Raw genomic sequence first — 14,421 nt, forward strand, 5'->3', positions numbered from 1 at the left:
AACTGACAACACCGCCATACAATCTTTAACCATCAGATTTATTGATTGTATAGAAAAAGTAGGATTGATATGACATAATGCATTCTATATAAGATATAACATTTTCAACATTCAATGTACAAAAAAACCATAGCTAGAGATACAGTAAATGTTTAAAAATGCCCACAGGCCTGAAAGTCCTGTCTGCTCTCAAGCAAAAAAATGTATTTGAAAAAAAGTTTTCGAATACTTAACCACCTGAGGTGTGCTTGACAACTGGAACAGCTTCAAAAGTCAAATGTCCAATAAGAAACATCAGGCACTCCTCACGGTTCTTCTTATTCTCAAGTAAAGAAAACGTTTCAGATACTATTTTTGCTGAAGTTTCTGTTGCTGATCTTTACATCTATATCCCATGTTACTGTTTATACACACTGGGGCCATGCCTCTCTTGCTATATCCTTCCTTTTTTCACTAACTGTCACTCCTCAGCTTGCACTTTCTTCATGTAACCAGCCTCATACAGGGTCGCCTGTAATTTATCAGAGTAGCCTTGATGAAGCTAGAATTAATTCTTAATTAACTCCACCAATTTTACACATGAAGTTTACTCGTCATGAGGAGTACTTCTCAACCTGTGAAAACAGCTGTATAATTTCATCTGTGGCTCTGGAGGGAGGTTTTTAAAAGTAAAAAAACAAAACCTTGATGTCATCAGGGTTATAGATGTGAAGTAGGAGGAGCCACTGCTTCCAGAAGTGTTTCTCCCCATTTGAGTTTGAGAACAAAACACAGCGCCATAGTTGAGAAAATTTGTCCATAATTGACCCAGGAATCCAAAGTGAATTTATTTAAGCTGCAGATTGTACAATCAGTACAAACAGCGTAATCTGTAGCTTCTGCCCGCTGTTAGTGGTGCATGTAACAGAATTTTAAGCTCTGTGATGGATGTTTTCTGCTGAAATGCATCTTGGCAGTTGTTGTTAATGTTTCCACCAAAGTTTTTATGTATACAGGCTTGTAACTTTAACTTTTTAGCAGAGAATCCGACATTTTCTAATGGAGTTCTTAATCTTTTGTACTGATGATTTAACCAGGAGATTTGTCGTCAGGCTATTATTGGGCTGATGTTGTGTAGTCTGAAGCCGGCATAACATTGTCTATGGGAAAAATGACTTTTAGCTTTACTTCCATAACCAGGGGCGCCCAAAATAGTTCCTCCCACTTCACAACTTTATGAAAGATACTATCCAGGTGCATTATGAGAAATGTAGGATCCAGTGTTTATGGATCTTGACCCGTGCTAGGGACTAAAAGTCAGGCTATCCCGACCTCTACTGCTTCAGTTTTGTCCATTCCTTTTTTTAAATCTGTCTCTCAAAAGTCACCCAACTTTATGGAAGTAAAAGACTAAATCGCTGGAGTGCCGCTTTATTACTGTAAGAATGGGGAAAATCAAAGCAATAGCTGTCATTTTGTCTGTTGTGTACTGATTATAAGGATTTCAAATCGACAGGTGAATTAGAGGCAAAAGAAATCTATTTGGAAAAAAGCATGTCTGCATTACAAACTGAACTGAAACATTCAAAAAGAATATAAGCACCTCATATCCCACTTGAAAACAATGACTTTAAAGCGGGATATGGGGTAGATGTGAACAAATCTGTAATATTGCACAGGGTAAGCTGTAAACAGTATAGAGAAGGGATTGTGTTGAGCTCTCCACATGTAGTCTTCCCACTGAGAACACTGAAACTCACCAGGAGAGTTCTGCACTCTGAAGTACCAAAATACAGAAAGGAGGGAGGGTGAAAAGGGAAAGGAGAGTCAGATAAAGTGGGGGAGAGAATGGGGGGGGATTCACAAATGGGGATGTGTACTCAGAGGGAGAGAATAAAAACAAAAATAAAGATACAGTAAGTGGCACAGATTCAAAGAAACAAAGAGAGGCTCTGTCGATATCTATTGAAAGAAGAAGCACTCTTGTGAGACACAGCTGTGCCTGAAGTGGGCCCACCACAAAGCACAACAGAGTGCCATTGACACACACAGCCTGGACTGGCAGAGTAAGAAAGAAAAGGCAATGAAAGGGGAGATAATGCAAAGAAAAAAGGGAAGTCAGTGTGAATGCATGTGTGTGTGTGTGTGTGTAGCAGGGAGTTTGTGTTGGAGAGGAGCAATCATACCTTCCAACAGGCTTGAGGCGAAGATAACGGAGAGCCAAACAGATGGGAACATTTTTTGCCTCAAGGCTGACCAAAGAGGCGGCCAACAATACACAATTTTCACCAAAATAAAAGCCCCAAATTGCTCCGAATTATATAAATTCAGACAGTTACAACATTGCACAAAAATGTTCTGTCTGTTTAAAATTCAAAGATAGGTGGAAGTATTTTGTATAGATTTTTCATGATCTGGATCTGTTTTTTTTCTTCTTTCATTTTTAAATTAAAACAAATGTGTTAATTTCTGTATTACCCATCTTAAAAAACACATCTACATCGATTGATTTTACAACCAAAAATTACCTTTAAATTAAAAACAACCTTCCCGGCCCCTTAGTATAGATAACTTCTGAAGGCATCAGTTTGGTGTTCAGGCGTCAACAGCACCAGCATGAACAGTAGAGACAGTAGAGGAAAAATAAAACGTGATGTATCAAAGCATAAAACAGTCAAAGGCTCTAATTCACTGATGTAGGAAACCATGATGAAAGATTTTGCTTGTTCCTTTTTCACACAGGGAAAGTTCTGAAACTCATATGAGACAAAAAAGTTTTAAAATTAAAACAGTTTTAATAAAAAAAAATGTAACTCTGACTTTTTGATTCCCATCATTTATGAACTAAAAAGTGGGTTTAATAGATTCCAATACAGAACTGACAGCTGATAATGATAAAATCTGAAGCAGCAATAGAGATGTCAGTCAAATCACTCAAACGATAACTTCTCATTACTGCCTTAAAATTCACAATTTCCACCAACAGAAGACTATCACCTTATAATTTCCTCTTTCCGGATATGATATAGTCTTTTTCTCAAAGATTGAAAGAAAAAGATAGCAGAGAGAGAAAGTGGCATAGTAACAATAGCAATAGAGTTTAAATGAATTGTGATTTAAAAAAATCTGACTCCCAGGTTACATTGTAGGCTAAAGAATGACCTCCAAAAAGCATTACTTTTCACCTAGCTTTGTCCATGGAGCCAGTATAAAAGAGTCAGCTTTTGTATCCACAACGCTTTTTCCTGTAAAACATGAGTCATGACTTCATCCTGACAGCTCATTTCTAATGTTTAACCCCCTTGTGCCCCAATATGGTAATAGTCCAGTTTTCTAATGTAAAATTCATCAAATCTGTACCTTAAGGAATATTAATGTACCTCAAGGCATTTGCATCTTGTAGAGACAAAAATGTACCTTTTAAGCCCAGATCACCAAAATAAACCTCTATCTTTCTTCTAGTGGAGTGAAAAAACAAAGTTTCCAGAAACCTAATCTCCAATATGTGCCACATGGGGTTACAATCATGACTGAGCTGTCAGTATATATCTGCCTTGTTGTCTTCAGTTCCTCGATGATTTAAAACGCATTCCCAAGGTAGTTCCACCACACTGCATTCAGCACAGGATAAATCCTTTCATATCTTCAATATGTTTACTTCTGTTGGCAAACCTTTTCTGACACTACACTAAGTCAGTTTCTGTTTCCAAACTTTCAGTTAATATATTAAAAAAAAAGAACAAAAAGAGAGTTCTCAGGAGTTTGTTGCTGCTGACGAACATGTTTTATCAGCGTGTCCCAGCACTGTTTTTGAGTCTTCTGCGGTAGATGCAGGCACAATACACATTCATTAATTGATAACGGAGGATTTGATTGATTAATTAGATCCAAACAGATGACTCCCTGACAAAAACGTCAATATTAAATTGTCTATTAGCATCATTTGTCAAGATAAGAGTCAGCTGATTTCTCTGATATGCAGTCCATCAGATACTATTCCATAGACTGTAACTGCATGTCATCAGATTTTGTTAATGTTACAGTTTTCCTCTAATAGAAATTCCCATTCTTGTGACCATCACTGTAAATGCTTGTATCCGTTGTCCTCTTGTCTTTGTATCCATGTAAAAAGCCCATGTTTTCATGTTGTTTAAATGACCTTGGTCAAATATTCCAAGAAATCCCACTCGATGCTTGTCTTTCCGAACAGGCCATGAAAACTTTCCAATGATGTTATTGTTTCATCTCTAATCTCCCAACGATAGTTCCTGTCAATATCCTCAGTCAATATATCCTTGGATGCCCTCTCCAGTTTACAAAAGATTGTTAATGGAGAGACAAAGTTTCAGCTTCCAAGTTTGACGCCAACCTTCGGTCAGCCACTGATATTCGACCTTTGGTCCACACTCTTCAATTTTGAAGTCACTGATTGGTAAAGGTGGGAGGTGTGAAGCCATTGGCTGCTTGAAAAAGCTGAAGGAGGAAACAGCCTGAGTCATGGGTACAGAAATGGCAAGCTGAAATAAAATAAAAAACCGAGAGAGGTAAAGAGGGAGAAAGAGACAATGATGTGCTTGAAACTTTTTCCTCTCTTTTTCACTCCTGCATATTTCCAGATATCAAGGATGTGTGTTCTCTTTATTTCCTTCTTATAAGCTCTCTTCTGCTCGTCTTTTTCCCTCCAGTTAATGTGCACAGACCCCATTCATCTTCCTCTCTGTTTCTCTCTCTAGCCCTTAAAAGGCCGGGGTGGTGGTTTGCCGATCTCCACAGAGATATTTGTGTACAGAGGGTACCTCTTGACCTGAACCAATCTGTAGGTCAGAGAGCTGATGCCGTCCTTCTTCATTGTGTTCTTCGTGTTCTGTATTTTATTAAATCTGGAGGGCGAAAGACAAACAAAGAAAGAGAGGTGGGAGGGAGGGGAGATGGAAGAGAGGTAAAGAGAAATTGGGAGAAAATGAAGAAAATTTTATTAAAAACAATACTGGCAAAAGTAAAATCTTGATTTTTACATGTAATTCTTTGCCTCTATATCAGTGCATGTTTGTGTGAATCTATGTGGGTATATCAGTGTGTCTGATTACTTGGACACAAGGAGGTCTGGGGTTATTGTGTATGCATATAATTCATCAGGAAATGCAGATCATTTCAGGACTGACTGTGGACATGTTTTCTGTTGGATTGTTTTACTTTAGACACAATGTTAAAAGTGTAAGAAAAAAAAGTCAATATGGAGAATAAAGCCTCGTCACTCTTTGGACAAACAAAAAAGTGGGGAAAGTCATTATAAAGTCCTGTACCTACAACCTTCAAACACGTCCAAAACTTCATCTACAGCATGAATGCTAATATCAAAATCCACATTTAAACCCACAGGATGTAAAGAGCCTGATGTTTATATTGATTCAAGTTCTTCTTTCTGTACAATTGTTTAATAACCTGAAAGCAGAGAGAAGAAACCGTTCTGTTGGATTGTTTAAAATCAAGTATACATCCAGTTTCCTTTACTGTGTAGATCTTGACCAACAGATGGTGCTATTGCATCTTACTGTGACTCAGTGAACAGTATTATCCATCACATCTGCCTCGGTTTGTTTGAATTGTGCTGAAATCTCCTTCCCCATTGGCTGTGATTCAGCAGTTACATCAGAATTTGCTCTGGTTTTAGTAATACAGTTGGGACAATAATTCACACAGAGTGTCAGACAGTTACACAGTGCTGCTGCTGTGCCTCAGTTCAGTTTGTGGTGCAACCTCTGGCATTAAAACTGATTCATAACACAAACTCTCCTGTCACCCCCGTAGTAGTATCAGTTTTTCCAGCCAGTCAGGATGGAAATGAGACCACAGTGTGTGAGTGCCTAACAGCATGTTTACACCACTCTTGCCATAAAAATGCGTTTTTTCGCCGGTGAACAGAGAAAGAGCTGATGTGTCCAAACAGCCAGCTGTACACATTCACTTTTCAAAAGACAGTGGTGCCAGACTCCAACAAAAGACGTCTTCTTAATGATACGCTTGGACGTAAAACTGGAGTTGACACTTCAGTCCGACATGGACCACTGAGTCTACAGAGCCTTGTCAGATCTGATCTGGTTCCTCTCTCTGCATCGCTTTCTCCTCCTGTCTCTCTCAAATCAAATCAAAAAGCACTTTTATTGGCATGAATGGAAGCAAGGAAAATGTTGTCGAGCATCTTTCCCTTGAACAATATAATGCAATAAGATATAAATAGAATTACATGTTTTCTGACTTCTACCAAGGACTGGCACTTCTATCTAAAAGGAAGGGAAATGAGTTTAAGAGAAAGAGCGCAAGGAAAGGAAAGGAAGGGAATGGAAGGAGAGGAGAAAAAGCAGGTGGTTTAAACTGAAATGAGGGCTGGATGGCAGGGGAGAAAAATTAAGGATAGATAGGCAGAGAGATATATATATATCTGAGAAAGAGAGTGACAGATGGAGGGAGAAAGATATACTGATATTAGAAATTAAATGAATGAGGACTGGGGGGAAAAGAGAAATCTTTGGATGAATCTATCAAACAGCGGAGATTAAAAGCAATAAACTAATCCCTACATACATACAGAGAATCAGATGCATGTACACTCGCTCTGTAGGCTACTGTGTGCATCATTTCAGACCTATTTCGTCTCACTTATCTTACTTTTATTTTAGAGAGTTAGAGGGCGAGACAAAGACAGTCCTTACATATTCATTAGCCTGATTCCCAGGCTGAGTCCTAACTGGGCTAAGTAAAGCTCTATTTTAATTCCACTGAGGGTCTCACAGGAAAACATTTCTGGTTTAGGATCTCAACAATAGCTCGTTATTTTGTTCTGGTGTCATATATTTTGAGCTGGCCCTCTTGACCTTGTTGTAGAAAAATGTGTCAAAGGAACAGTTCAACGTTTTGGAAACACTCTAATTTGTAGAATGTAAACAATGAAGAACTGCAACTGTCCTTAAAAATTTTGTAATTATTTCTAAAGCAAAAAGAAAAACGCAGTTCAGCTTGTTAATCAATGTGCCATGTTTCTTTGGTATTTCACTTCTTTTTAGTTTTGACAAAATTGTGATTTGAACAATACAAACATTTCAAAATATAAAAACTATGATCATAAGAGAAACAGACTTGTAGCAAGCTAACCTCCCTCCAAAACATGATGTTACATCCATTATGAATAATCATGCACACATAACTTCTAGTTAATCAGATTTTGAAAACCACATTGAACAATTTTCAATGTCTTACACTTTCCATTATCACAGAATTTCGCTCAAATTCTTGGGTCTGTCACCCAGAGAAAGACTTCTAGCAGCTCTGTTCAGAATGTCTAGAGAAATATCGATTATTTCCTTATACCTTCACTCACACAACAGTTACATCCACGATATATACAGTAATCTCTCTCATTCATCCTCTTTGTGTACAGGGGACATCACAAAGCATGTGAGCTGCCTGGCTGCCTTGGCAACAATACCGCCGCTAGCAGCTGCTAATCAGCTATTCGGGCTCTGGCTCTAACCAACTACATTCTATTAACCGTTGGGAAAAAAACTGATAAAACCGTCAGGATAAAATGAATAAAGAAAATACAAACTACAAAACATTAACATTAAATCCTAAACATACTTATGTAACAGTGGAGTCAGGCAAACGTATGGAATGCCATTTTAGTCAATATTAAATAAATACATAAATATGCCTATGAAATTAATAAATATGGCTATGAAATAAATACATGAGTTAATATGTTTCAATAAATAAATAAATAGGTTTTTATTTCATGGGACTTTCATTTCATAATGCCACATTTCCATTTGTTATATTCAAATGAAGGGGGTGTGGTTATCTCACAGAGCTGCAAGACGGGACACAGCCTCAGAGAAGACGGAGGCCAGTTTGACTCATTTATTTATTTCATAGTCATATTTATTAATTTCATAGGCATATTTATGCATTTATTTATTTAATATTGACTAAAATGGCATTCCATACAAATGTTACATCTGACTCCCTTTTACGTGTTTTGACCGGTGTAATTTGACAGCAACCACTCGTAACTGGCAAGCTAGTGCCAACTTGTCCGTGTTTAGCTAGCGCAAATACAGCTTACAGACTACAAACTATACATCTACAATGCATAACGGTACAATAAATAAGACACTGACAAACTGTACAAATGCTTATGTGATATGTGTTATGTTATTTACCCACCTGAAAGAATAAATGAAAAAAAAATATAAAGATTTGGCTGGTCTTCAGTAGCTTTACTCTCTGGGTGTAAATGCCAACTGAAGATCCCAGCCCACAGCTTATATATGCAAAATAAAGTGCATAACACAAAAACTATCACATTTAAATATGTACACATAATGTGTAATAATACACATCCTATGTGCCACACTAGCATATGAATGGAATACTGAACAATGTTACTCAGTGACTAATTCATTTGCATGAAGTGCTGTTTTCTAGACAAAATGTGTGTGTGTGTGCAAACTGATACTTATGGCTGGTGATGAATGTGCCTCTTTCTTACTTCCACTGGCCCAATATCTCATTGTTATGCCTAACCAGCATCTCCGAAAGGGCTGAGAATATAGACTCCTGTGTGAGAGTGTGTGCATGTTTGACTGAATGTGTATGTACTGTGTGTGTGTGTGTGTGTGTGTGTGTGTGTGTGTGTGTGTGTGTGTGTGTGTGTGTGAATGCAGAGGAGATAGTAAACATTCATCAGTCGAGACAATGCTTCCCTTGGTAAACGCTGGACATTACGCAGGTACTCCAGATAAACTCTCCCAAAAGGCTCAATCATTAATCTGAATCTAAACAGAAAGGCAACCCTTGAAGACAAAGAGCGGAAACAGAAGCTCAGTTTATCGGTATAATTGAGTGACAGAGCTCTGTGTGTAGAGCCTGAAAAGTAAAACTGGTTTAATTAAGGTATTTTGAAAAGATAAAGTGATGTTGTAGGTTGTTGCTGTAGATGTGATTGTGACAATGAATGGTTTCAGGTTTACTTTCATTCATAAAACTATGACTACATGTGAAAACATTTGTTGTCGGTGGAACCGTGAAGTCTGTCCTTTGCACCTTGCCCCTCACTTGAAGTGTTATGCAAGTCATAAACGTCAATTTAGATTGAGGTCCAATTTGTAGCGATGTCTCTTGGCAAGTCATGGCAAAATGTATGACCCTATGATCGCATAATTTGTCACAGTGATCATCTCAAAAGACAAAAACATCTGCAGAACACAAACCCGTATCTGGAGTCCCTCAGGGAAAAGAATGTGGTTAAAGGCATTTCTCTGATTGGAAATCCAACTTGTCGAAATCTGTGAATTCTAATAAAAAAACAAAAAAAGTCCTGGAAGAGGTCTAAAAGCCCTTTCTCTCTGAAATGTGTTGACAACCATCGGATGGATTGTGATGAAATTCGGTACAGACATCAGGATGAATTGTAATCACTTCTGAGATCCCCTGACATTTCCTCCAGCATCATCATCTAGTCAAAATTTTAATTTGTCCAGTACTTTGGTTTTTGACCAAATACCTGTAACACTAATGACATTCAGCTTCAGCAAGATTGTGAACATGGTAAACATTACACCAGCTAAACATGTTAAGCGTGTTAGCATTGTCATTGTGAGCATGTTAGCATGTAGCTCAAAGCACCGCTACCTCACTCACTTCTCAGAGAACTGGGGTTACCCTGGCAACCAAACAACTCTTCTTGCTGTTACCTAATTAATCCCCCTTTTTCTTTCTTATGACTTTTTCAATCGTACAAAATACCAGTTGACTTGATAGACTGAGGGTTTAACACTCTCTTGTAGAGAAATCCAAAAGCCCTCAAAACTGCACTGAAATAAATTTAAAACTTCCTTAAAGAGATAAAAAGTAAAGAGAGTGTAAAGAAAAAACAAAACCCTCTCCCCTCCACCCAATACTGCCATGAGGTGGCCATTCCTTCTTTCACAACCTCCTGATTATTTTGAGCCGCCATGCGTTATTTAAGTCCAAATCCCACTTCGTTTCAAAAGGTCCTTTATGCCAAAATGTCTGAGACATTATAACGAGTGTCCAGAAGGGCTGTAAAAATTAAGTTTGTGCCGTCTAATAGGCCGCTATTTTCTGCCCCTCGCTACAGTTATGAATAATGTATCGGCCCCAAATAAATAGCGTCCCTGTTGGTGTCACTTCTTATTGAGGAAGTCTGACCCACGAACCTGACAGAGAGTGCAGAGTGACGAGCGAGAGGAGGAGGAAAACTGGAATTGAGTATCAAGCAGAAAACACACACACACACACACACACACACACACACACACACACACACACACACACATACACATACACATACACACACACACACACACACACAACACACACTTTCTTTAGTGGCTGATTTATTGATTTTGATGATGGCAACTAGACTGGTCTGACCTAGCCGGCTCCCATCTCTATTGGTGTCATTTCAGCAGGCAATTACTGAGGGATCGCTGAATCTTTCTCTGTCTCTGACACACACACATGAAACAATGATGGATAACACATTACACAGGCCTGGTTATTTTAGAAATCTTCACATTTAAGTCATTGCTGCCATTTTATAGTATAGATCGTTAGTTTTAAAGTTAAACCACTTCTAGATGGATGTCTGACATCTCATTAGTTTCAGCAGGATCTTGTTGCAGGTCAAAAAACTATCTTTCATTTCTTTTCAGTTGATGTCACAGGCTCCACTTTTGGCTAGTTTGCCTTGGTCCCAGACCTGTGCAAGAGGTGGATTTTATCTTTATTGGTTACCATGGAGAAGGGCACATTACAGGTACATTTTGCCCGAATAAAGACGCATATCAAATCAATAAAAGGTCAATAAAAGGTTTATAAATGCAAGACCAGGAGGTGAGCAAGGTCTTTCAAGCTACTCAACAAATTTAGCTCCGTCCACATTTTTCATCTTACTTTCTCCACAAACAGGTTTCAAGTCTTTGTGACCTTCAGCAGGAGCTTGTTGCAGCTAATTTAATTTCTTTTCAGTTGGTGTCACAGGCTCCACTTTTAATTTTCCTTCCTCCCTCACCTGTATAAGGGGGTGGATTTTATATTTAACTGTTGAACTGAGAAGAGCACACTATATGTGATCACATCAAAATGAAGTCAATAAAAGGTATGAATGTAAGGCCAGGATGTGAGCAACATTTTCTCTGTTCAAGCTTCTTAGCAACTAAAAATCACCTTTAAATAAGTAAACTGTCACTGGCTGCTTCTTACACAGCAGCATTAGCGTCACTAAAGACGACTAACAAATTGCTTGTTAGTGAAGCAAAATAATCTGTGAAGGTGTTACATCACATCCTAACCATTAAAAACCTTTAATTTCTTACATCAGTAATATGAAATGTTGGGATCAAACTCTTTAAATCATAAATGCACAGCTGAACAATGCGTTTTAAGTGTCAACTCAGCCATTTATTACACTATCTTTGTACTTAAGAAGTATAGTACGGATTCTAAAAGTAGTAGTAGTAGTAGTAAAGGTGTGGCGCTGCTGTGATTTCTTTTTTAAAATAATGATCCAGCGAGCATTTAAACCAGATCTTCACAAGTGTAAAGTTTAATAACAAAGAAAAACTGAAATAAAAGGTTTCTAGAAGTAAATACTTGCAAATACTTTTCTCACACTGCCTTCAAGTTTAGACTGAACTTTGTGAAATGGAATATTTTATGAAACATACTATATATTATGTATCAGAAACTCATTCTGTGGCTGTATGCAAAATTCAAATCAATCATGTCACAATGTGTTTGGCTGTCACTACTCTTTCACACATGAGTCTTGTTGCCTGTATTTTTAATCTTTTTATAAACCAATTTAGGATCCACAACTAAACGAGACCTCAACTGTGAAACCTGAAGTAGTCCTGTCCAAATGCTATGTGATATAATAATGTCACATGAGATCAAAATAAAGCAATATTAGAAGAGGGAACAGAGTTCACTATATCTTCATTCTGCCCCAGCTGCAGCAGCTATCGATTTTTGTGTTGAGAGGCATTGTTGCCCAGCCTATCCAGGCATGAAAACAGGGGCTCTTAGAGGAGAATAAACAGTGATAATCCATGTTTAAGCAGCTTAATGTGAGGTGCTATACTCCTGGTGATTAATGTGTGTAGAAGGGCTCATCTCTGCATATTGGGTCTCATTCATCAAACCATAAAATAACACATTTATACAGGAAACATTTTTACACATTTGTCTGAAAAGCAATTTAAATGGGTGTAGCCAAAAGAGCAATTTAAGCCCCTGGGCTGTATCTCTGAAAAGCAATTTTTGGATTATTGAAAATGTTTTGTCCTTGGCATTTTAAAATCTTCCAATCTTTCGGTGACCAGAAAGGCCAAGTCGTGGTCTTTAGAGCGATATTTTTATTTGTATGTTGCTCAGTCATCTGATACTTTTACATATGAATCCCCATCCTCATCTGTAAGCCCACATCTAGTGACATTACAAAGACTACACATTCAGTAGTTTCAGTATTTATGTAACTTGCATATTAGCAGAAATTGAATTTTAATAAATACTGTGAAGACAAGAAAATTACTATGGCATCTTTGAAATGCATGTACTTTATTTATTTAACATGCCTTCATGCATTTCAAGAGCTTCTTGCATTAAAATTTTAACATCCTGTTATGAGTGAAATGTTTCATCAGCTGTAGGAAGCATGTTTCTCTCTGTGTCTCTGCAGGGTGGTCTGTAACTCCCCAAACATAAAAAATACCTGACTTACTATAAGACCACTTTTATTGTTTTGTTTTTTCTGGCTTCATGCTCCCCTTTTTTCTTTGTCTTGGTTGTACAAATAGCAGCGGCACTAGTGATAATTTTTTTTGTAGACATACAGTATATCTAAGGCCATAACTACTATTGAGGACACAGAAGTCCTCAGTAATTTCGGGTGTTTTAGCAACCTGGGGTTTTTACATAGTTCAAAACTTACACATGGTGGGTATTTTATGCTTCCAGTATTTTTGACTCAATATATTTAAACAAAAATTAAATATACAAAGTATTCAGTATTTCTCCACCAAATACTGAAATTCCTGGCAGTGTGGAGAAGAAAATGAAACATGAAAACTAAAATTTACAGAAACTATAAATGAACAGTTAACTGAATGAATAAATTATGAAAAAACTAAATAATGTATAATCTTAGAGACTTGTGATGTCTGTGGGGTGGGGGTGTGTTAGGGACTGCATGCATCTTTCATGTATCCTGTTTATTAAATTTACAATAAAGTGTGACAGGAGAGATGCAAACAGAAAAAGCCAAAGAAATATATTAGATTCAAGAGATTGTTAGTCAATTAAAATGGTAAATGTCTAATTTTACTAAGCAACACTTTCAGGTATTTAAAGAGTAACTTAACACCGGGCTGAAATGTAGTGTTTTGCTGCCTCTGACCACACTCAGTGTCACTGATTGTTGTGGTGTGGTCAGAAATGTGCTTTGTTGCACCAGTAACCATACCCAACAGTGATGTCACAGGCTCCTGTAGTACACCTGTACATCGCTGCAGCAAGATGAGAAGTTAAACCACTGGAGGTCAGCAAAAACAAGGTTTTCAGGGGGTGTTAAGTTACTTTAAAAGTGAAATGGCAAGATCAGAAGTAGGCAAAGTGAAGTTAATAATGTTCTTTCACCCAACAGGGGGTATATGAGCATATACATCCCACCAGCTAGTGAAGCAGTTTGCAAAATAAATCAGATCTTAGGTGTGAATGTGCACAATATGAGTGTGAAACAAGAAATTTCTAAAAAGGGCAAGGCTTCTCATTTAACCATCACTGTTTAAAGGTTAAATATATATTTACCATGTAATTCCAGCAAAAGTGGACAGAATGAAAGCAGATCAGAGGAATCATGATCAACTGCTATTACCTCTCACTGCTGGCCTTATATTGCCTGTGTTGCTCATGTTTCAGTATACAGCTCTGTAGCTAACACTAATTATAATGACATGTTATAGATAGTGTGCCCTTTGCAGCACCACATAATCATAATTCTCTCAGATAGAGATGAAAAAGTTGGAAAGAAAAATCTGAACTGTGTAGCTATGAGACAAAAGCAGTGCAATCGATCCAAATGTAAAGCCGGAGAACAAGTTTGGGCAATGATGCAGTACCTCTGTGGGTTGGGCTCGTTGTGTTTGTCTCTCTCGTGTTTAATCATTCTGTAGCGGCCAATGCGAACATCTGGCCTGGACACCTTCATCCCATTCAGAGTGATCCTGCAACACATACAGATACAATATCTATTAGAGAGAGAAGGAAACAAACACAAAGGCAGAGACAAAGAGACAGACAAGAAAGAAGAGAGGAAGAACAAGATAATAAATAACAACAAATTGAGACTGAAGAAAAGGAGAG

The 14,421-nt window shown here is 37.7% G+C and overlaps 1 protein-coding gene across 1 annotated transcript in view; it reads right to left on the bottom strand.

The window, feature by feature from the left end:
- Positions 1–19: 19 nt before the first annotated feature.
- b4galt2 (UDP-Gal:betaGlcNAc beta 1,4- galactosyltransferase, polypeptide 2) overlaps positions 20–14,421 on the bottom strand; it is a 174,696-nt gene continuing 160,294 nt past the window's right edge. The window contains exons 7-8 of the mRNA XM_044218874.1: positions 14,178–14,282; positions 20–4,859 (exon numbers count right to left, since the gene is read on the bottom strand). Of these exons, the coding sequence (XP_044074809.1) occupies positions 4,709–4,859; positions 14,178–14,282 (256 nt within the window). The 3' untranslated portion in view covers positions 20–4,708. The remainder of the gene's footprint in view (positions 4,860–14,177; positions 14,283–14,421) is intronic.

Source organism: Siniperca chuatsi, linkage group LG13, assembly GCF_020085105.1.
Source record: "Siniperca chuatsi isolate FFG_IHB_CAS linkage group LG13, ASM2008510v1, whole genome shotgun sequence".
Taxonomy (NCBI): domain Eukaryota; kingdom Metazoa; phylum Chordata; class Actinopteri; order Centrarchiformes; family Sinipercidae; genus Siniperca; species Siniperca chuatsi.